This window comes from Pelobates fuscus, chromosome 2, assembly GCF_036172605.1.
Source record: "Pelobates fuscus isolate aPelFus1 chromosome 2, aPelFus1.pri, whole genome shotgun sequence".
In the NCBI taxonomy this organism is placed as follows: domain Eukaryota; kingdom Metazoa; phylum Chordata; class Amphibia; order Anura; family Pelobatidae; genus Pelobates; species Pelobates fuscus.
The window spans coordinates 430,175,658-430,201,229 of NC_086318.1; the positions used below are offsets into that span (position 1 = coordinate 430,175,658).

Below are 25,572 nucleotides of genomic sequence, written 5' to 3' on the forward strand. Positions count from 1 at the left end.
TGTGTCAGATTGGTGAGGACCGGGATAACCCACGCCGGTCCATAGGGGGGGGAACGGTGGCTCAAACCTTGTCTCCTATTGCGGTGGGACAGCGGGAGAGCGGCCGCCTCCCCCGCGTCTGCCACGTGTGTAGGCCTCAATGGCTGTGCGAGCGGGAACAGTGCGGTGAGCCTCTTGAGTGGTGTCATTGTGCAGGTCTCGGTGCCCCAAGTCATTTGGGAGCCGAGAGAAATCGGGTCACAGGTTCTGCTCCGCGGTAATCGGTTCTTAGTGCGGTAGAGTGCAGAAGCAACAGAGACCTGCGACCGTCCTGCTGTGCAGTCAGGCACCGCCCCCCCCCCCATTTTTTTTTTTTATTGCACTACTTTCATGTTGTTGTCCGCTGATAGCAGGAAGTGCAACAACTTGGATAGAGCTTCTACTTACCTGTGAGGTTGACATCACCTGTAGCTCTGCTCGTACATTCTCCATTAGATGTTGTAGGCTTCTATTGCACATTGCGCCAGACAATGCTTGTTCCCGTTAGCTGTTGTTAAACAGGAAGAAGCTTCAAGTGGAAGCTGGCTCCTACTTTGTTCTATGATATCTTTTGATTGAATTAGAATTTCAATGAAATTCCAGCACAATTTGATTGTTCCTCCCAACATGCAAAGAGTGAACTTGGGATGGGGTAGTGGGCCCAAGTAGGTTGATCTACCATGAAGTGATGAGGGATGGAATTGCTCTAGAAAAGGGGTGACTCACCCAAAACATGAAGATAATTCTCCCACAAACTGTTGTGCATGCATTTGACATGGAGCCACACTTTACTTATTCACTAATTGCCCCAAGTGCACTTTGTCATGGTGTACATGCCCTGTGGATTTGGTTTCTCGTGTTCCCAAGTACAGGACATCAGGGGACAAACCGAGCTCTGCACTAGAGTACTCCAATATCGGGACTGGAGGCTCTCCTGTAAAAATAATCGTTATAAGAAATCTAATCAAGTTGTCTTTGGGGTTTTCTTTTTTTTTTTATTTAATATTTTTATAAAAATTCCAAATTTGTTTGTATATATGTACACAAATATAGTTATATTGTATGTAACATGTTGCAATGCAGAAACCTTGCAGATAACCTGACATGTAAAGGATTTTTTTTAATTGTTGCTATTTATTTTTCTAGGGTTTGCTAGTGGCAGATATATTAAATATATACTTTGAGCCCCCAGTGTAATACCCTAATGCTCCTACACCTTGTTAAGGAATAGACTGCACATTTTGTAACGGGAACGATTATATAGAATGCACACACTGGTTACTCTACACGATGAAGACATGTGTAATCCCTAGGACCCTAAAATGTTACATCCTTTGGCCACAGGGCGTGAGCCTTGCTGGTTTTGCCCTCTCTGTTACCTGGTGAGGGTATTGAACATATGTAAGCAGATGATGCACTAATTGCTATGGTATGTCCAATATGCTCTGTATATTGATTTGTAATGGGCCCCTGTGCTCATGAGAAAATGAAGAAATAAACCATCACACTGCGGCTATACACACGTCAGGGCTCAGCCGTTTGAGAGTATTTTATGCCGTGACTGTTGACGTGGCACAGAGCCAGAAGAGTGTAAACTCAGTGGAACGGCAGACACGGGCTGGTGTTTGCGTTGCACTTTCCGTTTTCTGTCCCAGAAGGGCCGCACCATGCTTCCCAAGCATGTTAATGGAAAATGTATCCTGTTAATGCTGCTTATTAGACCAGAAAGCATCTGCTCTTGTTTTTCCTTGTTGTTACTCACACTCCTGCACGTTAATGCCTGTAATAGATATTATGTTTGCAGGTTTTCTGCACGTTCGTTATTCATTATTTAGTACCCAGAAGGTTAATTCAAATAAATTGCTTTCACATCTCATCTATTGGTTCTCCCAATGCTCACTCTTTTCACCCCACCTCTCTCGTTCCTTTCTTCTCACTGTCCCCCTTTCGTGCTCTGGAATTCTCTGAAACCCTCTTTCACACTACCATATCCTAACAATGCTCTTTATTTTGTTGGAAAAACATTTTATCGCAGAAGTGTTTAGGTTTCCATCACTATCAGTCAACTACTAACTGGGTATCTACTGCCTCCCTTCTGTTCATGCACTAAAAAAAACCATAAATGTTATCCACAACCTATCTGGTAATTGGATTTGTAGTCCCAAAATTGTGGTGTACCTTACATGTGTTTCCTAACAATGTCTATTTCTTCATTGTATTTCAGAGCCATGGTGTCATGGAAAGGCATTTATTTTGTGTTTGCCTTATTCATGGGGAGTTTTTTCGGAAGTATTTTTATGCTTGGCCCGTTCCTTCCTTTGATGTTAATTTCTCCCGGTTGGTATCGCTGGATAACTGACCGCGTTGTAGCCACTTGGCTAACTTTACCCGTGGTAAGATTTTATCGATTATATGTTATCCATGTACTTGATTTCCTTTTACATCAAGTTTATTAAGCTTCAGACCTCGAAGCCCCAAATGTATTGGGGTTTCGGTGTAATTCTTGACTCTTTCATCGGCATCAGAAGTGTACAATTACAGTTGTTTATATAGTGCCCACATATTCCACAGCGCTGTACAATGGCAAACAAAACTGGCATTTAACATAACATGTATGACATACGACAACAGTAAGTAACATTAAGCTCACAGTATAAAGGTGTACCTAGGTTACTTGGTAAAAGGACAAAATAATTTGTTGGCGTTTCATACCATTAACGCACATACATTCATATAAACACATTTTATTTTTATTTTTTTCTTCTTTCCATTCTTATAATGATGGCCTCCTAGCCTCCCTATTCTTGCCTTTCTGGGAGACTTGGAGATGAGCCTCATCCCTGTGTTCCAGGGGAAGCTATTGGGGTCACTTTGTGCACATGCTGGCACTAAATCTATTATGTCTTGATAAAATAATTCTGTGCGTGAAGCTTGTAGCATAGCTGTGACCAGGCACTGTTTTAAACTATTTATTTTATTTCATTTTCAATTTTCAAAAGCTGTATTCTCTCTTTCCTTTGTTGTTATCGTTTAACCCAAGGGAGTTCATGTTTGCCCCCGAGATATTGTAGGGCCGCATTTCCTTCAATTCTCTGCCAGCAGGCTTATATAGAATGTCTCATCTATCCAGTGATCAAAGGTGCATTTATTTATTCCTGGATAGTAATAGAAATTGTATAGAAAGTGCAAACTGTTTAACTCTTGGGAGAAAACTAATTTAATTATGATTAATTCTCAGTATTTTGTTAACCCCTTTTGACCGATATTATTCAGGAGATCACGTGCTTTAATAAGACACCACACAATATGCCAGAAAAATAAAATTAATATTTATTTTTCCATAATGTAGAGCATAGGCTGCATTATTTTATAAATATTTCAACAAATACACATTATCCTTTCAAACTGAATGTAACCAAGTTTTCAAAAAACAAACAAACGTATATACTCATGTTTGTTGTCCTCTTTCAAAAGAGCCACATACCCCATGTTAATTCCTGAACTTTGGATCTAAAGTTACTTTTAGGACACTGACCACAAAAATACATCACCTGGTAGAGAGGTGATTTCAGTTCCTATAGCCAGTTAGCTACATAGGAGGTTCACTACTTAAAAGAGAATAAACAGGCTTTCATGTGAAGGGTGTGTGGTCCCCTCTATCTTAAGGTAAACACATTGGGTAGGTGACTGCCATTTTTATGGCAGTCACCTACCTGACCTGTTACAGAGGTGTTGACCCCCCACACTGTTAAATTCTCACTCTAAGCACCAAATTAACTTTAGCTCAATGAAGCAGTTTTGGTGTATAGTTCATGCCCCTGTAGTCTCACTGCTCAGTTCTCTGCCATTTAGGAGTTAAATCACTTCCTAGCCACAACTCCCCAGCTCTGCCTCCATGAAAAAAAATAGTTCAGTTTCAATCAGATCTGAGAGCACAGTGTGTTTCCTTTTGACATTCTGATATCCTGCTCTGTTAATTTTTTCTTTAATCACATACATGAGGCATTTTTTTCTTAAACATAACCACTTCACTGTCAGAACGCTCTGTTAAGAATAAATAAATAACTACGTAACTCAGAACTCATGTTTTGTCATGTAGGTTTAATGAACCAGTAATTTATACTATATATATATATATATATATTTTTTTTTTTTTTCCTTTCTACTAGGCTTTGTTGGAATTGGTGTTTGGGGCTAAAGTGGTTATCACGGGCGATGGGTTTATTCCTGGAGAAAGGAGTGTGATCATAATGAACCATCGGACACGGCTGGACTGGATGTTTCTTTGGAACTGCTTGCTGAGGTACAGCTACCTTAGGCTGGAGAAGATTTGCCTCAAGTCGAGTCTGAAAGCCGTCCCTGGATTTGGTGGGTTACTCTACATAGTGTGCATGTTGTGAAGGGAATCTTTCAACCCATGTAATATTACACATCTATATTTCACTGAATGCTCCCTTGCCCCTTATTGGGTTACACTCCTCCCCCTCCACCCCCCCACCCCCCTCCTTCCCCCATCCTCCGGTGATATGCCTTCTGTGTGAGAGAGTGAGAGTGCATTTTATATTAATTTTGGATCAATGTTTATATATTCTTACACTATTGTTTTTATTTGAAAAAATCTGATAAAGAATGCAGAGGCACTCATATTTTGGGATTGTTTTGTTTGTTTTCCCCTCTATATCTCCTGCCTTGTCGTTTGCCCTTTCTCCTCCTAAATCTCCCCCTTTATTTACTCTTTCTTTCTTCCCACTTCTCTCTTTCCCTGTCTTTCTTCCGCCGTATCTCTGCTGCACCTTTTTCTTTCTTTAGCTCGTCCAATCTCGTGGGCCTTTTTTGTTGTTCTTCCCCTCCTAACCCCCTTTATATTGTAAAGGTTAGAAGCTGAATTTCCCTCTTGTTCTATGAACCCATTCTCCCCTCCAACTCCGGATATATATGTCAGACTGTACTTTCTTAAACTGTAGATATCATTTATATATAAACTATCATCTGCTCACATTGACCACATTTCCAGAAACCAAGCAAATTTGTAATCAATTTCATCTTAAGTGAAACAAACATGACAGATTTTGTGATGTAATTCCAGTAAAATACAAGTTTAGCAGGCTAAGATTGCCACAAGGCATATGTATGTATATGTGTTTGTAGTATCAGTTGGTTAATTACACGTAGCTAAGATACTGTCATCACTGTACTGACCAGGTGCAGGAATGTAAGAACTGGAATTACGCGTCCCTCTCCTTTGTATCAGATGAGCCACGTGGTTAGACCGGATGGATGAGTTTAGACTCTATTCATTAAATAGGTTAAGGGTATGTGTGGGTGTAGTTAATTGTGGGAGGAGCTACAGTGCTATATAAGGAATGTACTCTATGTATTCAGTACTCAGACTTTGCTGTATTTTGGTGACGCTAGTCCCTCTGAGTCCCGATCGGTGATCCAATAAAGAATCTCTTCCTTCCTGAAGAAACCTGTGTCCATCTCTCTGTGCTTGGCTTCCGTCAGTTTCTCCGGTATCATTTGGTGCATTGGCCGGGAAGCTCATCGTTCAACGGTAGCTGAGAGGCAGAGGCGTGAGACGGTCTATCTTTGCCCACGTTCTCTACGGCTGCACCCCTGAACTTCTGCGTGGACCTCCCTTCGTCTCGGCGCCACTGGTCTGTTGTCCAGGAGATCATCGGCCTCTACGTGAGAAGTGCTGGGGTGTCCCCGTCGATGAGTGTGAACTCAGGTTCAGGAACGAGGAGGTAAGATAACTGCTGTTTTAGACGGCAGGACCCGCTAGGGGTATACCGATTGTGCGGTAGGCCCAAAGGGGTTTTTGAATCTGTATCTGCCCCCTCTGTCGGAGGGAAGGAGCGAAGGCGCACCGCTCGATCGAACGCTCTTTAGTCAGACCGTTTGATTTGGTTAGTCAGGCGGGGTCCTGGTGTAAATAGCCCTAGCCGGACACCGGTGTCTTGTCTAGACTAGCGTTCTAGGGTGTATATTACGTTCGCTAGGTCGGAGGGACCGGGAGACTAAGCGGCGCCTGTGTAAATTCGGTTCGCTAGTTCTCATCCTATCTGGGCTAAGTGGGAAGGCGTGTAAATTTGGAACCCACTAGACTTTTGATAGTACGACTAAGAGGCGCCTGTGTAAATTCGGATCTCTAGCTCGTTGTATAGTGCGACTAAGAGGCGCCTGTGTAAATTCGGTTCTCTAGCTCGCTATGTATATGTGGTGATTGGGCAGTGTGGCTAACCAAAACGGGTGTATATAGTTTTAGGTAGTCCATTCAAGGTACTGGCCAATAGTTTAGTTGGGAATTGTAAATGTGTTAACGATTGTTTTAGTAAAGTGTATATCTTGTTAGATAGCGCGAGCTCAGCCGTCTAGCGAGAGTGTTAATAGTGTGTTGCTGTATTATAGTGCACGGTACCATAACCCTGTATATTTACTGACATTATATAATAAGTACTAATCATTGTCGTCCATTGCATGTTTAACACCATAACCACTAATAATTGTATTGTGACCTTAACTTGTGCTTTGACCTATGCTAACCGTACTGTAACCGCTATTTGTAAAAGACGATGTTACTGGGGTGTGTTATAGACGGGTAATTCGTATATAGAGAATTATAGCGTGGGTGACTGTGTAGTTACGCCAAAGGGCATAATATTGATTATATAGTGACTGGTGTAGCAGCTGTGTGTGTACGGGAATTCCCTGAGTGTTTATTGTTATTGTGTACGTTTCACTTGGTAACCGTACCACGTGGTGCTGTTGCCAGAGGAAACGGGTGTGACTGTTGAATAGTACGCGTGTATAGTAATCGTTGTCGACGACGTTCCACTGTTAAATATGGGTGCGTCGCAGTCAACGATTCCGGATCCCTTAGGATGTATGGTTAAGAATTTTAAAAAGGGATTCAAAGTTTGTGATTTTGGGGTTAAGATGTCCCCTGTACGTTTGGTCACTTTGTGCACTAGGGAGTGGCCTACTTTGGTTGCGGCATGGCCGCCACGTGGCAGTTTGGATCCAACTCTGGTACAGCGCTTACACGTGGCTGTATCAGGTAGGCCTGAACTTTACGGCCAGTTTCCTTATATTGATTGTTGGAGACAGGCCGTAAATGACTCGCCAAAATGGCTCCGGACATGCCACGAGGAACAGTGTCGCCTCATGGTAGCTAGGACTTGTTCGTCCACTAGGGCTGGTGTTAGGCCCATTTTGGACACGCCCCCTGAGTCCGAGATCCCTTTGCCGCCCCCTTACTTTCCGGTAAGAGGAAGTGACGCAAATACAGGAAGTCCTGTAACCCTTCCCTCATTACCCTCATCCACTTCCGCTTCCTCCTCCAGTACAGGATCCACCCCCCCTCGTACTAAATCTCCCCTTCCGGAACCAGAACCCACCCCCATTAGAAACGAATATCCTGATTTGGCGCCACTTCAGACTTCCGGTCAAGCTTCATCTAGCTCGGCCCGAAGTGTTCTATTCACTACCTTTTCCCAAAACCAACCTCCCACATCCCCATACCCTATATCTCCCCGACCGGAACCCATGACTGACGCTTCCCTACGTAGCCCCATCCAAACCCGACAGTTGACTGGTGCCCAACAATTAAAGCACTATCAGATGCCTCTTCGCTTAAATCCCGGGTCAGCTTATATCGATGCCGCAGGTCAAATGGCACACGCTGACCCTGTCTTCGTATATGTCCCTTTCACCACTACCGACCTTTTAAACTGGAAGACCCATAATTCCTCGTATACTGAGAAACCACAAGCCATGACTGATCTGTTCACCTCAATAGTACAGACGCATAATCCGACATGGGCTGATTGCCAGCAGTTACTAATGACTTTATTTAACAATGAGGAAAGGACAAGAATAAATCAAGCAGCCATTAAAGCATTAGAAGATAGAGCCGTGCTTTGAACCAAGCTAATCCAGCAGCATGGGCCGCAACACATTATCCCAACACTGATCCCGATTGGAACGTAAATGGTGCTGATATGGTTCAACTCAGAGCCTATAGAGACGCTATAATTGCTGGCATGAAAGCCGGAGGAAAGAAGGCTATTAATATGTCAAAGACAGTTGAGGTGATTCAGAAAAGCGATGAAGCGCCCAGTGTCTTTTATGACCGATTATTGGAGGCGTACCGCTTGTACACCCCCTTTAATCCGGAAGACGCAGACAATTCCCGAATGGTTAACTCCGCCTTTGTCAGCCAAGCTTACGGAGATATTAAGCGCAAGCTACAAAAGTTAGAAGGGTTTGCAGGTATGTCAATCTCCCAACTAATGGAGGTAGCTAATAAGGTCTATATGAATAGGGAAACAGAAAGCAAGAAAGAGGAGGAGCGCAAGATGCGTAAAAAGGCTGATATGCTAGCGGTAGCGATCGCAGGCGTAGATAAACGGGGCCCAGATAGAGGCAATAATAGATGGAGTAGGGAGCCTTTGAGTAGGGATCAGTGTGCGTATTGCAAGGAAGAAGGGCATTGGAGGAACGAATGTCCGCAAAGAGAGCAGTACGAGAGAGACCAACCCAGGGCAGGCTACGGAAACTTTAGAGGCAGAGCGAGAGGTAGAGGAGGTCCCGGAGGGAGTAATGGTTATAGAGGGAGTAATGGGAACAGAGGAAGTGTTAGGGAAGACAGGTATATTCCAGCAGCGCAAAGGTCTCGCGATAGAGAAGGTAGGGACTTTGTAGGATTGGCTGACACGGTCATGGAGGACTATTGATACCGACCGGGCTCCATCCCCCTTGGTCGAGCGGAGCCTATGGTCGATGTATCAATAGGGGGGAAAAGGAGTGCGTTCATGATCGACACTGGTGCTGAACATTCAGTGGTGACTAATCTAGTTGTTCCTCCATCTGGAAGGACTATTACTGTGATAGGAGCAACTGGAAGAAGTGCTGAAAGACCGGTTCTTAAAAGTCGACTCTGTACATTGGGAGGCCACGTAGTAAAACACCAATTCCTTTATATGCCTGAATGTCCAGTCCAATTGCTGGGACGTGATATGCTATCCAAATTACAAGCGCAGATTACGTTCCTACCAGATGGAACAACATCTTTAAAGTTTAATGGACCTTCAGGTATTATGACTTTATCCGTACCAAAGGAAGAAGAGTGGCGACTTTATACAGTGTTGACTAGCCAAAACCCTAGGAGTGATGAGACATTGTTTAACATACCAGGAGTTTGGGCAGAGAACAACCCACCAGGACTGGCCCGCAATATTCCACCAATAAAAATTGAACTGAAACATGGGGTTTATCCAGTGAGCCTAAGACAATATCACATTCCGCAGAAGGCTAAGAAGAACATCCAATCCTATCTGGATAAGTTCATACGGTATGGTATCCTAAAATTCTGTACTTCCCCCTGGAACACCCCATTGCTGCCTGTTCAAAAGCCCGGCACAGATGAGTATCGACCTGTGCAGGACTTAAGAGCAGTCAATGATGCGGTTGTTAGCATACATCCAGTTGTACCCAATCCATATAACCTGCTTGCTTTAATTCCGGGCGGGGCTACTTACTTCACAGTTTTAGACCTCAAAGATGCCTTCTTTTGCCTCCGAATTGCCGCAGAAAGTCAATGTATTTTTGCTTTCCAATGGGAGAACGCTGTAACGGGCTCAAAACGCCAAATGACTTGGACAAGACTGCCCCAAGGGTTTAAAAATTCACCTACCCTATTTGGTTCAGCCCTAAGTCAAGATCTATTGGATTTCGAGTCCATCCCAGGAGAGTGTGTATTGTTACAATATGTAGATGACTTGTTGATAGCAGCAGTTACAAAAGAAATCTGTCAGCAAGCAACGCACGATCTACTACACATTCTCTGGAAGGCAGGATACAAGGTGTCTAGAAAGAAGGCTCAGTTGTGTTTGCCAACTGTCAAGTATCTAGGATTCCATATCTCTGAAGGTCAAAGAATTATGGGGCCAGAGAGAAAAGAAGCTGTCTGCCAAATACCAATACCCAAGAATAGAAGACAAGTGCGAGAATTCTTGGGGGCAGCAGGCTTCTGTAGGATATGGATTCCCAGCTATGCGATACTGGCAAAACCTCTGTACGCAGCCATCAAAGGTACAGAGCACGACCCCTTCTTATGGACCCAAGAACAGCAAACGGCATTTGAAGATGTGAAGAAGGCTTTGATGAGTGCCCCAGCATTAGGTCTACCTGATCACACACGACCATTCTACTTATATGTACACGAGCAAAGAAGAATGGCTGTGGGAGTATTGACACAGTACTTGGGATCATGGCAAAGACCTGTTGCCTACATGTCTAAGCAACTGGATGCAGTGGCCAGCGGACTTCCACCTTGTCTAAGAGCCGTAGCTGCAGCCGCCCTGCTAGTAGCTGAAGCCGATAAACTCACTCTGGGTCAAGAACTTTATGTACGAGTCCCACATGCAGTACAGACGTTGTTGGATTACAAAGGAAATCATTGGTTTAGTAATAGCCGTATGACCAAGTATCAAGCAATGTTGTGTGAAAACCCAAGAGTGCATTTAGAGACTGTAAACACCTTAAATCCAGCTACCCTTTTGCCACAACCTACTGAAAGTCAACATGATTGTTTGGAAGTAATGGATGAAGTATTCTCAAGTAGACCAGATCTTCGTGATTTTCCCATCCAGAACCCCGATGTTCAATATTACACCGACGGCAGTAGTTATGTGAAAGAAGGGATCCGCTATGCAGGATATGCAGTAACAACCATAGACAAGGTGATAGAAGCTCGGCCACTGGCGAAAGGAACATCAGCACAAAAGGCAGAATTAATAGCACTAACACGAGCGTTACAATTGGCTGAAGGTTTAAGAGTAAATATCTATACGGACTCTAAGTATGCGTTTTTAACCACTCATGCCCACGGAGCTTTGTATAAAGAAAGAGGACTACTGAATTCAGAAGGCAAAGAAATCAAGTACGCAGCCGAAATCCTACAACTATTGGAAGCAGTGTGGGAGCCGAAAGAAGTCGGTATCATACATTGTCGAGCGCATCTGAGAGGAGATGGTGATGTAACCAAAGGAAATCGGATGGCAGATAGTGCAGCTAAGCGTGCTGCTGAATCAGGAAGACAGGAGTATGTGGGGCATATAGCTGCTCTTATACCAACTCCACTGTCCCAATGGACTCCAGTTTATACAGCTCAAGAAGAGGAGTGGTTAAAGACTGAACCGGGAAAGTATCTGGAGAACAAGTGGTATCAGCTAGAAGATGGAAGAATAGTTATACCAGCATCGCTAGCGGTAGAAATTGTCCAAAATTATCACAACGGGACACATTCTGGGAGAGACAGTACTGAAGAATCTCTTAGAAAACATTTCTACATACCAAGATTGTCCAACTTGACTCAGGCCATTGTACGCAGATGTGTAACGTGTGCTAAGAATAATGCAAGACAAGGACCAGTAAAGCCACCAGGAGTTCAGTTTAAGGGGGGACTCCCCATGTCCGATCTACAAATAGACTTTACAGTGATGCCTAAATCGGGTGGACATCGTTACCTGCTGGTAATTGTGTGCACCTATTCAGGCTGGGTAGAAGCATGTCCTACTCGTACAGAGAAAGCAGGAGAAGTTGTGAGATTCCTGCTACGAGAAATAATACCCCGATATGGACTACCCTGTTCTATAGGATCGGACAATGGTCCAGCTTTTGTTCACCAGTGCCTACAACAACTGACTCATATGCTTGGTATAAAGTGGAGGCTTCATACTGCATATAGACCCCAGAGTTCTGGTAAGGTAGAGAGAATGAATAGAACTATAAAGAACCAGTTGGCTAAAATGTGTCAGGAAACCCAACTTAAGTGGAACATTCTCTTACCCATAGCTTTATTGCGAATCCGCAGTACCCCTACCAGAAGGATGGGCCTCTCTCCTTTTGAAATCATGTATGGGCGACCACCTCCCGTACTTGGTAACTTAAGGGGGGACTTGAGTCAGTTGGGAGAAGGAATTACCCGGCAGCAGGTTGTAGAGTTGGGTAAGACTATGGAGGAGGTACAGAAATGGGTACAAGATAGATTACCTGTGAATATTTATCCCCCTGTTCATAGTTACCATCCAGGAGACCAAGTGTGGATTAAAGAGTGGAATAATGTACCGTTAGGGCCCAAGTGGAGAGGTCCTTATGTTGTTCTTTTGTCTACCCCTACAGCAATAAAAGTAGCAGAAGTGACTCCGTGGATACATCACTCCAGGGTTAAACCAGCAGCAGTCGATTCTTGGCAAGTTACAGCAGATCCAGAGAATCCCTGCAAGATCCGGTTAAAACGCACTACTCAGTCGGAGTAACGAGGAATTATTGTGGATTACAAATTTTATTGTTACAGGTGTGAGTGAGAAGGCCATAATAAAGCCTGTCCGCTTACCATCACATAGTGTATAAGCCAGGAAAGTCTCGAAGGGACACCTGTGAAGATGAGCAGAACTCCATTCCCTGCAGCCCCTCACATCCTGGAAGCTGAGGCGCCATCGCACGGACGAAGACTGAGGATGACGGCGAAAGATGTGCTTTTGATAGTGTTTATTTATATGTGTTTTTATATTCAGGAAGGTAGAGGTACCGACACTCCTAGCTGTGAGGTATGCATTAAGACTACGAGAACAGGTAACCATATTTCCCAAACCCTAATTTGGCATTCACAATACGAGTGTAAAGGAGATGTATCGAGATGTAGATACTTAAATATAGATTATAGTGTGTGCCATTTAGGAGTAGGAGAACCTAAGTGCTTCAGTCCGGAGTATCAGCCTCGTACAATCTGGTTGACTCTCAGGAATGGAGATCCTCAGGGGACCCTAATTAATAAAACGGTGTTAGAATCCGTACATTCTTCGGGTGTTCTGCTATTTGATGCGTGTAAAGCGATATCGAGTGGTAGAAAGCCGTGGAATGTATGTGGGGATCTTAGATGGGAGAGGACGTATGGGTCTAACGATAAATATATTTGTCCCAGTAGCAAAAATAAATATGTAAGTCCTAGATGCCCAAATAGAGATTATAACTTTTGCCCATATTGGTCTTGTGTGGGGTGGGCAACTTGGGGACAGACAGTAGACAAAGACATGATAGTGACTAAGTTGCCGACTAGCCCTTATTGTAAGTCTATGGAATGCAACCCAGTCCATATACTCATTAATAACCCCGACAAGTTCTTAGATAAGTATGGAAATTTATTTGGGTTTCAAATATACGGGACGGGTTTAGATCCTGGGACATTATTGTTTATAGGAATAGAGACTGATACGGTATCCTCCCAGACTCATCAAGTATACCATTCCTTTTACGAAGAGATGAGTATAGATAATAAGATCCCCCATAATGCTAAAAACCTGTTCATCGATTTAGCTGAAAGTATTGCCGGTAGTCTTAATGTTACCAACTGCTATGTGTGTGGAGGTACTAACATGGGAGACCAATGGCCTTAGGAAGCAAAGGAGGTAATGTCCGGTTCTGAGGCAGTTGACCAATTAATATCTACACAAGCCGATTATCATATGAGTGTTAGAGGTAAATCTGAGTGGAGATTAAAGACCTCCATCATAGGTTATGTTTGCATAGCAAGGAAAGGAATAATGTATAATACTTCTGTAGGAGAATTAACTTGTCTAGGGCAAAAAGCTTATGATGATGATACAAAGAATACAACTTGGTGGTCGGCTTCAAATGTCTCAGAACCATCTAACCCGTTTGCTAGATATGCCAATTTAAAGGATGTGTGGTTTGATCTATCCATCACATCTACTTGGAGAGCCCCAGCAAATTTGTACTGGATCTGTGGTAAGAAAGCCTATTCGGAGTTGCCACAGGACTGGGAAGGGGCATGTGTGTTGGGTATGCTCAAACCATCCTGCTTCTTGTTACCGATTGAAACAGGTGAGACTTTAGGTGTTAAAGTGTATGATGTGAATCATAGGAAGAAAAGGGGACCCATAGAGATAGGCGCCTGGGAAGATAATGAATGGCCTCCCCAGCGTATTATAGATTACTATGGGCCAGCCACGTGGGCTGAGGATGGTACCTTTGGTTATAGAACCCCTATTTATATGCTCAACCGTATTATAAGATTACAGGCGGTGGTTGAGATTATCACAAATGAGACATCACAAGCGCTCAATCTTCTAGCGAAGCATAACACCAGGATGAGGACAGCAGTCTACCAAAATAGATTAGCCTTGGATTACCTTTTGGCAGTAGAGGGAGGTGTATGTGGGAAGTTTAACCTAAGTAATTGCTGTCTTCAAATAGATGACGAAGGGCAAGCAATAGCTGAGCTTACTAGCCATATGGTTAAACTAGCGCATGTGCCTACTCAGGTATGGAAAGGGTACAATCCAAGTAGTTGGTTTGGTAGCTGGTATGAGTGGTTTGGAGGGCTTAAGGCAGTGGTAGGTGGAGTCCTACTGATTTTACTGTTGTGTCTACTCCTACCGTGTCTTATACCCTTAGTAGTTAGGTCTGTGCAAAGCCTGATAGGAAGTATAGCAGAGAGGAAGGCTGCTGCACAGATAATGGCGATATATAAGTATAAGGCTCTAGATCAGGGAGAACCAATGCAAGAAGATGAATGTTGAAGATTCACATCATAAGATAAGTCTGGTCTGGTTCATGGTAACCTGAGGTATATGCAAACCAAGGTTAAGTGATGCCTCAAGTAATTGTGAAATATCAGAGGCATCAAAGGGGGGAATGTGATGTAATTCCAGTAAAATACAAGTTTAGCAGGCTAAGATTGCCACAAGGCATATGTATGTATATGTGTTTGTAGTATCAGTTGGTTAATTACACGTAGCTAAGATACTGTCATCACTGTACTGACCAGGTGCAGGAATGTAAGAACTGGAATTACGCGTCCCTCTCCTTTGTATCAGATGAGCCACGTGGTTAGACCGGATGGATGAGTTTAGACTCTATTCATTAAATAGGTTAAGGGTATGTGTGGGTGTAGTTAATTGTGGGAGGAGCTACAGTGCTATATAAGGAATGTACTCTATGTATTCAGTACTCAGACTTTGCTGTATTTTGGTGACGCTAGTCCCTCTGAGTCCCGATCGGTGATCCAATAAAGAATCTCTTCCTTCCTGAAGAAACCTGTGTCCATCTCTCTGTGCTTGGCTTCCGTCAGTTTCTCCGGTATCAATTTTACAACAAAATACAGGATGCCGTCCAGAATGCATGTGTTCTGATTATGTGTACAGTGCATAGTGACTCAGAACAACAACCGCTGTACTTACAACATCACGGTGTGTATTACAAATGGCGCACAGCATGCAAATCCAGCTATTTTCAGCTTTCTTTTTATTTGTGTATCCAAGCCATGCCATGATTTATTATTCCTTCTCTGTGTGGAATAGTGAACAACCCATCAGAAACCTAGATTTCTGACAGTGGATAAAACATATTTCCTAAAATTGAAAAAGCTAAAGGGTATTCAGCGCTAAGCAATTACTGGAACTATCCAAACGGCAGCTAAATCACCGGAGCCGGGGCCTCTCGTCCCGTCCACAAACAGATGAAATTACAAGGAGTGGTGCAGCGCTTAAAGAGTCGTTAAATATATAAAAAACAGGGAGTTAAAAAAAGGAAAATATGTCACTGTCCAAATAAATAGAATAAAACAAAAGAAACACATTCACAATTTCCAGGATCTAAAATTGTAGCTCCAACTTCAACGCCTGGGCGGAACAATCCCCGCCTATGGATATAGTGTGGTTCTTGGTTGTTGCGGTCACTCAAATGGTGGAAACATAAGCAGCTCTGCGGATATGGGCTTAGGATATTATAGTGTAGTGCCCACTTGTATGTATAGATGGTGGTCTTTTCCCTCCAAAAATATAGGAGAAAAAGGAAAAAGAAAAACCAAAATAGTGTGTACCGTAAGGCACAGAATAAAATTAAAGTGGTAAGAAATGTAGTCACATTTTATGGAGCAGATGTGGACTGCTCTATTTAAAGGTAATTAATATAAAAGGTAATATATACCTTTTTTTATTTAAAGGTAATTAATATAAAACAAGAAAAAATACACTCAAAGAGAGGTAGATAATAATAAATACACTTATTATCTACCTCACTTTGAGTGTATTTTTTCTCGTTTTATATTTCTATATTTATTACCTTTAAATAAAAGTACTTTTTCATTGGACCAACCTTTGCTGCTATTCTGCTTGAACTACCGTATGGTAGTGGGGATTGTACCACCCAAGCCCGAGGGATAGCGCAGTCCACATCTGCTCCATCAAATGTGAGTAAATTTCTCACCACTTTAATTGTATTCTGTGCCTTACGGTACACACTATTTTGGTTTTTCTTTTTCCTTGTTCTCCTATATTTCTGGAGGGAAAATACCACCATCTATACTTACAAGTGGGCACTACACTATGATATCCTGAGCCCATATCTGCAGAGCTGCTTATGTTTCCACCATTTGAGTAACCGCAACCACCAAGAATCACACACAAAAAAAAGATATACATCTTTTCCCCTAGAAAACAGCACGTCTCTTGTTACATTTGTAGAGATATCTCTTGATTTCTACGGTCACCTGCTATTCTATCTACATGTAAAGTTATACATTTCAGTATATGTTCATGTGTAATATCGTACAATGCTTGCAGAATTCTAGTGGCCCTTATTGGAATTTTCTCTGTGTTAATCATCTTCTAAAAATGTGGTCTCCAGGATTGGCCACATCTGTTCTGGAAGTAAGGTATTGGACATGGTACATAATTACATTGGGGTTTATTTGCTAAACTATGAACTGGAGAGAACTTAGTAAGGACTTGCAAATTTTAGGCCAAAATGGTAAAAATGGAAATATTAACCAACTCCACTTAAAGGAACACGCTGGGTACCATCAATTGACTTTATAAATGGTTTAACCCCAAAGTCTTCTCTCCAGTGCTATTTAGCTCTACGCCCATCCCCCTTCATTATCTACCCCTCACCCTTCCTTCCGCTTTCTAATTTTTTTTCTTAATGGAAGGCTCAGTCAGCATTGGGCAGGACAACTTTTGCTCTAAGCCAGTCAGTAACTCCCATTTATAAAAAAAAAAACATAATGAAAAATTAATATTTTGATAACGTTGTTATAATGCCCAAATAGTTTCGTTAAGCATCTAAAAAGAGCTTAATAGGAATAAACTTAAGGAGTATGCATGCAGCTCAGTGATAGAGCTAAAACAACAAAGTACACTCATCAAGAATTTAGCAAGTCTGAACATTCTGCTTGTACGTATTCGGTACCTTTCTGTATAGAGTGTCTGCGTATAACTACAGTGTTAACAAACAGGAGTCCTCACACAATTTGCAGTCACTGTGGTCTGGATAGAGACATCTAATCTGAAACGGTGGATATGTCTTTACAAGCGTAGAACGATATCTGTCTAAAACATACAGGATATCGGGTAGCTAAAGGCTACTCCAGGGCTCAGATCCCCACCTAGGTCCTGAACAGTCAGTCCATGCAGGGGGCCCTAGAAGTAAATGGTGACATAGAAGCCAATAGGATAATAATGAATACAATGCTTGGTTGTTTTTATTGATAATCAGGTGAACAAAATTATCTGCAACATTTCAGTGTTAAGCCTTAATCATGTATGCTGTAGTGTTCATTATAATATAATATACATTTACATTTTAGTTTTATGTTTTTTGTATGTTCTATAAAATTGATTAAATCAGAAAGTCATTCACTGCTGCCCTCTACTGACCGCTTTCAGGCCTATTTTTTCAAGTGTTGGTGCAAATGATATACAGTTTACCTATGTATTTGATGAGTTGTTTTTATATATATATACATATATATTATGTATGTATAATTACGGGTTACTATGGTGATGGGAAACATGGGATTTCACGTCCTCAAGGTGCGTCCAATACTCAGAGGGTGCAGCACGCATTTAGAAGTCCACATGGATAGGTAAGTGTAATTGATATTTGTAGTATAAATACACCATGTTATGATTTTCATGTTTGACGTTTTGGCCACTCCATGGGCCTTTCTCAAGATCAGTCACTAATGTCAGTCATGTTAAAAAATTTCTGAATAAAGGGAAGGCTCGTTGTTGAGAGTGCTTCCGTTTTTAGTAAGCATTGCTAAATATAGTGTTGGAAGCACCAATGCATTTTAAAGTGAGGCAGAGTGCCGATAATTGTTTTGTTCTATATACACCAACTTAAAAGCTAAAAAAGTATATAATTTTTTAAAACCGCCTAACTCTATTAAGTATATAGAATATCGGGGATTTAGTTACAGTATATGATCAGACACTGCATAAGCCTGTCACAACGCCAATGTACCCCATTCTTGGCATGTCCTATCGTAGCAACCTAGTGCCTGCTCTTACGAGATTACCCCACCTACTTGGGAAATCCATCCTCCTGGGGCTCTCTGCAGTGCCAGGTTAGAGGTACACGATAGTGTTAGGAATACAGGAATACTCCTAACACTGTAGTGTCCCTCTCCCTGGTATGTGTCAGGGGTCCCCTCGGAGCAAAAAAACAAAACAAAAACAAAAACCCCAAAAACACATACTTTACGTGTCATGCGTCCGAGTTTTACTCTGCCTGTCCCGCAAAAGCTCAGTATGACAACCACTAGAGAAGGAGTTAACCATGCAGCAGAAACATTGCAACTTCTCAAAAACTGCAATGTATTACATTGCAAAGTGAAGGGGACAGGAACACTGCACCCAGACTTTCTTTAAGATGGCTATAGTTTTCCTTTAAATAGGGCCTTGAAATGAGGCACCCGTGACGGAGAGAGATGCAAAACCAAGGTACTTGGCCTGGACTTCCTAATATAGTTCCATATGAAAACAGGTGAGTGCAGGTGGGCTGCACTCACCTGAACATGCATACATTTTAAGGTGCTACTGGGGTCAATTCATACAACATACATGATCCAGGGCACTCACTCACTCACTAAACACCTGCTTCACAGATCACATAGAGCTTCTTAATTGAGCCAGCAAGATGCAGAAATAATGTCTCTTTTATAATACAGAGATAAATCTGGTATACAATAATGATTCAGAATTAATAATGCACATAAAGTATATTTAACTTTTCTTCCTATTATTCAACTTAATGGTGCTCGGTTTATTCACCTTAGAAGGACGGAGTTGGCTATGGCAGAAATTGAACCTCCAGCTTTTCAAATAGTGTGCTTATATATAACTATTGCCAATAAGCATGATTGCTGCCTTCAGGTCATACAGAGTATGGGTAGTTGTTCTTATTAGCATTACTGTATCCTTTTTCTTTCTCCCTCTGCGGCACCTTTAGCTCTACAGCAGATCCTTTAGCTCTACAGCAGATTCAAACTCTATTGATTCTGCATATCCTATTAGTAAAAACACACAAATGGGTCAGCGCTTAGTAACAAAGAAAAATGGACAACAATGCTGCAACCCTATGAAGGGGATCCCTCTCAACCCTTCAAAATAACACAAGGAAAAAGAGAAGGACAGCGCCACATAAAATTAAACAAATAGTACTGTGAATCTTTTTCAAGAAGTAGGTGCAACAGTGGTTTCAAAGTTCTTTATGCTTTGGGGATGTGGAAGGTCTGAGTGTCTTTAGTCTCTGTATGTGGGTAGAAGAGAGACAAAATAACCTAATAGTGCAATATGTCAAGACTTTATAGGCAATGCGTAGATATTAGTGATATTGCACTCACATGTAAGAGAGCTATGACCAGCTCCAGTGTGTATCGCATATAGTGGTATAATCTCCACTTATGGAATATGATGGTCGTTCAAAGCAGGTGGTTGTCAAAGTACTTAGAGAGGGAATAAAAATAGCCACAAATAGTGCTCTCAATAAGACAATAAAAACTGTATAAAATTAAACAAAATTGTACTCACAAGTGTAGAGCTGGCTCAATGCTATATGATGATAGTGTTGGTGGTATGATCCCCACCTGGGATTTTCTTGACTGATAGTTGCTCATCAACATGAGAGTTGACGTTGAGTTCAACTGATCTTTTCACTATCTGGTTTGGTGGCAGCGATGCTTATGCAGTCCTGTGTTCTGGGCTCCTATGTTTAAATCTTGGCGCAAGAATGTCCCGAGGAAAGAATAGAAATAACCATGGTTTCAGTTCACTGGACTTTTTGGATGACAACTCATGCTATGGTTTAAAAAAAAAAAAAAGCTGAGTTTGAAAGTGTTCATTGCCATGGGTAACTACAAAAATGCAGAGTCTGAACCACAATGCATGCCTGCACTTATTTGCATGTCAAGCTGAGAACTCTTGAGATAATTGTGGAAACATGATTTCTATAAGTTTCTGTGCCCAAGGTGGACTTCCTAAATTCCAACTTATGACATGCAGCCAATGCATTACAGCACTTATTCTTTTTGTTTATGTATTGGAAGATTTGATATTTTGTCTGAGGTTATTTCACATTTATGGAACTCGGAATAAGCAGCATACACAACTAGCTTCCTTGATGTAACAGGACATAGAAAGCATTGTTCTAGAACTGTATATCGGGTGCTAGAGCAAGTGTAGTGCTCAGATAGAGTGCAAGCTTTGAAGATAGTTTTTGTGCCAGCACTAATATTTTAAATTTCTTTAGAGAACTTTCTGCATGTTTAAATGGTTACCATAGGATTTGCTACAGTAGATGTCACAAATAACCCAGAGTGCTAAAGGAGTAGTGGTACTTGTTTTAGGCATTTACCAGATGTTCTATATGAAATAGTTAATTTCTTTTTATGCTTTAAGCTATTCCAGAGTTTTGACTGATTTCACCTTTTTACTCCCCATACAGTCTTTTGTTTGTGTCACATTGTGTCTCCTTTGTAATCTTGTTTTTGTAAGATATACTGTATTACCTTTAATGGTCGAATGGTCTTTTGACTGAATATCACAACCTTGGTTGAATTTTAAGAAATATGACTATATAAGGTCATATCGTAGTTGCATGGTACATTCAGTGAAATGCATTCTTTTTGAGCAAACTTTTTCCTGGCAATATACATTTAAGAAGTGTCATTTTGCTAATATGTCAGATATTTTTATCACATTATGGAATATTTTGGTCAATTGCCCAATGACTTATTTACATAAGCATGCGTATCTTCCTCTATCTACAAGACACTGCAGGTCATACCTCGTTTGGGAACACACAGGCTGGGCATTTTTTAGAGAATAGCAGGTTATTTTTAAAAGAATTATGGTTAGGAGAATGAATTTTAGGGTTACAAGAATTGGGGTTAGGAGAATTACGTTTGTGAAGATTAAGATTAGAGGACCTTGTAGTTGCGACGATCACTCCTCCCTACCATGACAATTGGGTGGTTGGGCAATATACCAGTTAAAATTGGCAGGCAGCAATTTGTTACTGCCAGGTCTTTGAATGCAGTGTTCTAACATGTGGGTTGTATCTAAGACAAGGATAGACTGTAATGGAAATAGCTCTGTCACACAACTTGTATAGAACTCATGTCTGCCAAATAATTTGGTGGTCTTAAAACTAGTGAGGAGTATGTAATGCTTTGGAATGTGACATTAGGTGATAGATATCGGAGATTGCACATAGCAACTGTCCTAACACAGATTTCTATACACCAAAACTGTGCTTAGAATATTTCTTTAAAGAACTGTCCCTGTGCTTCTCTTGAGGCATCACCGTCTTTCTCTCTGCCACGTCTGATAATATACTGGCATTATTATGACATCTTTAATTGCCTTGGTGTTTTTATTAGATGCCAATCTGAATCCGATGCAGGTATAGAAAATGACCGACCCTCCAATCCTGGTGTTCTCATTGCTTTCAGTGGGAGTTCTATGGAATAACATATCCTCCCTGTCACAGATAACAGAAAGTGTATTGCGGTTTTAATTGGTTATCTGAATAGCTTCATTCATGGTCTTTCATGAATGAAGTCACTCATAACTGCACATGTTTACACCTGCTCCACAGGATTTCTCATAGAATACTGACAGTATGTTACATTTACTAATGTGCATAAACATGACTATACAACATCTTGTATATCTCTGTGATATCAGGGAGTGAGGTTTCTGCTTATGGCTGTAAAGAAATGGGTCAGAGGAGAAATTGAACATTTTGTCTCATCATTTTTTCAAGCTAAATAACTGCCAATAGTCCTTGAAGTGTGATGGCCCTTTTAATATTTAATAACTACTGTTTATAAATTGGTATTTACAATGCAATTCTCAGATTGGCAGAGATCTGCGATTTTGATTTTCCAATGAGTTAAGACCAGGAATAGATTATCCTACAGTGCCAATCTGGCACACTACCACCTTCGCTTCTCTAGGGGACACCAGAGCTAAGATGTGTCACTTGTTTAACAGAGCATTAGTGCACAATTTCCTTTTGCGCATGTAGCACATATAGTGTGGGTACATGGGGCACACTCAGTTTCATGTATACGTTGTTTACAGCGAGCACTCTGTTAACATTTATTCAAACATTTTATATAGTATTTAATATCCTTAGATCCCTTGTCACATAACGATGTGATGCTCTCCCACGCGGCTCCCTATCTGTCTGCACTGGGTATAAAATTATCCATTAAAAGCATTTACAATGTGAAAGGAATTTAAGGCCTTTTCAGTATCTCACTAAAAGGTTGTTAAAACCATCGACAGAAACATTTCACAGTTAAAATGTTGTGTCTCTTTTGTCATTGTATATACATTGAGTTTTTACGTTATTTTACAAGTGGAAAACTTGGTAAGTGAGGATTTGCTTACAATCTGCATTCCTAAAAAAGAACCCTTATAAACTGTACGTCTGCTTTGCAGAGTGCGTAGAAAGTATCACCAAAGGATCTTTTTAAAATAAAAAGCGCTTTTCAAGTAATATGTGAAAATTTGATAAAAAATGGGTGCGTGTAGTGTATACAGATCACTTTCCTCACCATAAGGGTCATTTTGTACTGTATACAGGGAATGGGTTTGTAAAATATGAAACCTATCATACACAAAGCTGCCAGGGTCACTCCAAGCACACGGGTGACTTCCCTGCCGCAATATACAATGGAATAACATACAAGCAGTAGCAACAAGTTGTTCTACTGCAAGACTGGGTAAAATGCAATAGAGCCAAGAAGTCCTCAGTCTACTTCTGCCTGGGGGAAGACGTATGCTGTGTAATGTAGGCACTTTATTAATGGGCTGCATTCATTAAATGAGGAGTGTTGGGCATGATGGGAAAGGCATCATTCCAGCTTTCGAAACCCGTATTGGTTGAGCGTTCCACCCTTTTCTTTATTTCCAGAACGTTGTACGCGCATGCTTAAGAGAGCTCGTATTGATAACATGACTGTAGCTGTCATCTTGTCTCTAATTTAGTTATTTCAAGTGTTCGCACTTACAGCCGATGTTGTTGTAACTGTTGAAAATGTGCCAAATGGCAAACCCTTATTCTATAACACGACTGTTCAGTCTGATTATTACCTTAATGGTATCCAATTATTTACTTGGTTTCCTTTTCATTTGGCTGAATTTTCATGGGTAACTTTGTCTCCATACAAGGGGGCATCACGATAAGGTCATTATAAGATCTATGAAACACCATACAGGGATTTCGTCAAATCCTGCCTTCTGACACTTCCTGTGTATGAAGTTTATTTGAGTTTGTGGGGGTTACTGAGAATTCACAGTGAAATCCAAGACCATTTCCAATTTAAGTATAGGTGATGGAAATGCACACTATCCCTTGTCCTGGAATCCTGGATACAATAGGCTGGATAAGCGCCAGTGCCAGTAAAGGGACCAAATATCAGATATAAATGTAGAAAAAAATCCAGGCACTCCAAGGTATTCCTTGCTTGGGTACAATAAAATTGCCTATCTGTTGGAATACCTTGGAGTGCCTGGATTCTTTTCTACATTAATTTCCAATTTAAGGCCAGAGTCGCTAAATTAAAAGCCTAGCTTAGAGAATTATTACACCTTGGCTCTTAAATTCTCACTTTGAATTTATCTATATTATAGTGAATAAACCTGTGTAGAATATTACATACGGAACTGGAGATCTGTTTTATCGTAGGGCCATCAATGAAGCAAAAACATATGTAAAATTATTAATAAAAAGATACTTGCAGATGTTCCCCTTCTGCAGGTTTTCAAAGGAATTAGATCCTTCTCCAAGGCATAACAGTACCAATTCAAACAGAAGGGATACCCGAACAGATGCCTGAAGAAGGCATATAAACGGGCTCTTCTGTCGGACCGCAAGGATCTACTGGGTGAACATAATCTAGGGGCAACACAGGAAATTATAAGATGCATAGGGAATTTCGATGCCGGCTGGCACCAAATTATGCAAATTTTGGATAGATTCTGGCCCCTTTTACATCAGGATCCACATATACATAAGGTAATTACATCTAAGGCCTCGGTGACAGCAAGAAGGGGACGCAACATTAAGGATATGTTGGTCCCCAGCCACTTAAAAAGCGCACCGCAAAAAACATCATGGCTAAATTCCCCAGTTGCGGGGACATATCAATGTGGGAGATGTAAGGCGTGCCGCTTTATCCGCAGACCCTCTAAAACATTTTCAGATTCCCTTGGTACACAGGAATTTAAAGTAAAAAACTTTTTTAACTGTCAGTCCAAGGGCCTTATATACCTACTCTCTTGCTCATGTAAAAAACTATATGTGGGAAAAACCTTCCGCCCCTTCAAACTCAGAATACGGGAACATGTCAACTCGGTTAACCCCAGAAGACAAATTGATACCCCAGTCTCAAAACACCTGAAACTGTACCATGATGGGTCACCTGAAGGAATTAGATTTAGTGGCATTGAGAGGGTTACACTGGGACCAAGAGGTGGAGATCTGGACAAGAAGCTACTCCAAAGAGAGAGCTTCTGGATTTATAAGCTTAAAACCCTGTCTCCCTCTGGTTTAAATGAGGGTTTCTCATATACACCTTTCATCTCAGAGTTCTGATACCGTAGAGTAACATTTACGTGTCCCCAACCTTTGTACGCTAAGGGTATATATGAGTTGGGTTGTACATTTTTACTGGCTTGTCGTATACTTGTAAATTTGTAAATAGAGCGTGTGTTTTGTTATATTACATGTACATGATATTAGTATAATTTAAGTATAATTTATTTATTTTTCTTTTGTTTTATTTGGATTATTTCTTTATCACTTTGACATGACTGTCATAGAATGAGTAGCATACCTAGAAGGCCACCTAGTATAATCAAGATGGATGCATTATCTCTATTATATTCATCACACCTGCACCTGGAGATAATGTCCTGTGCCTGTAGCTGGCCGATCACATCTTCCAATGTCTCTCATTAATGTCCCAGGGTATACCCGTACTAAGGAATTACTCACATGGAGTGTATTGGTTACACTAACATATAGCAATGGGTACACATGGGCTGGAGATACTACTGCTATGGATATTCCTACACATGGTACCTGATGTTCATATAGACCCTGCTATATCTATCCATATACCTCTATGTGCCTCCATCACATTATGATCACCTGTTGTACATTTCACCC

The 25,572-nt window shown here is 41.4% G+C and overlaps 1 protein-coding gene across 1 annotated transcript in view; it reads left to right on the top strand.

The window, feature by feature from the left end:
* LCLAT1 (lysocardiolipin acyltransferase 1) overlaps nt 1-25,572 on the top strand; it is a 170,634-nt gene that overhangs the window by 23,107 nt on the left and 121,955 nt on the right. The window contains exons 2-3 of the mRNA XM_063444077.1: nt 2,243-2,411; nt 4,188-4,386. Coding sequence (XP_063300147.1) covers nt 2,247-2,411; nt 4,188-4,386 — 364 coding nt within the window. The 5' untranslated portion in view covers nt 2,243-2,246. The remainder of the gene's footprint in view (nt 1-2,242; nt 2,412-4,187; nt 4,387-25,572) is intronic.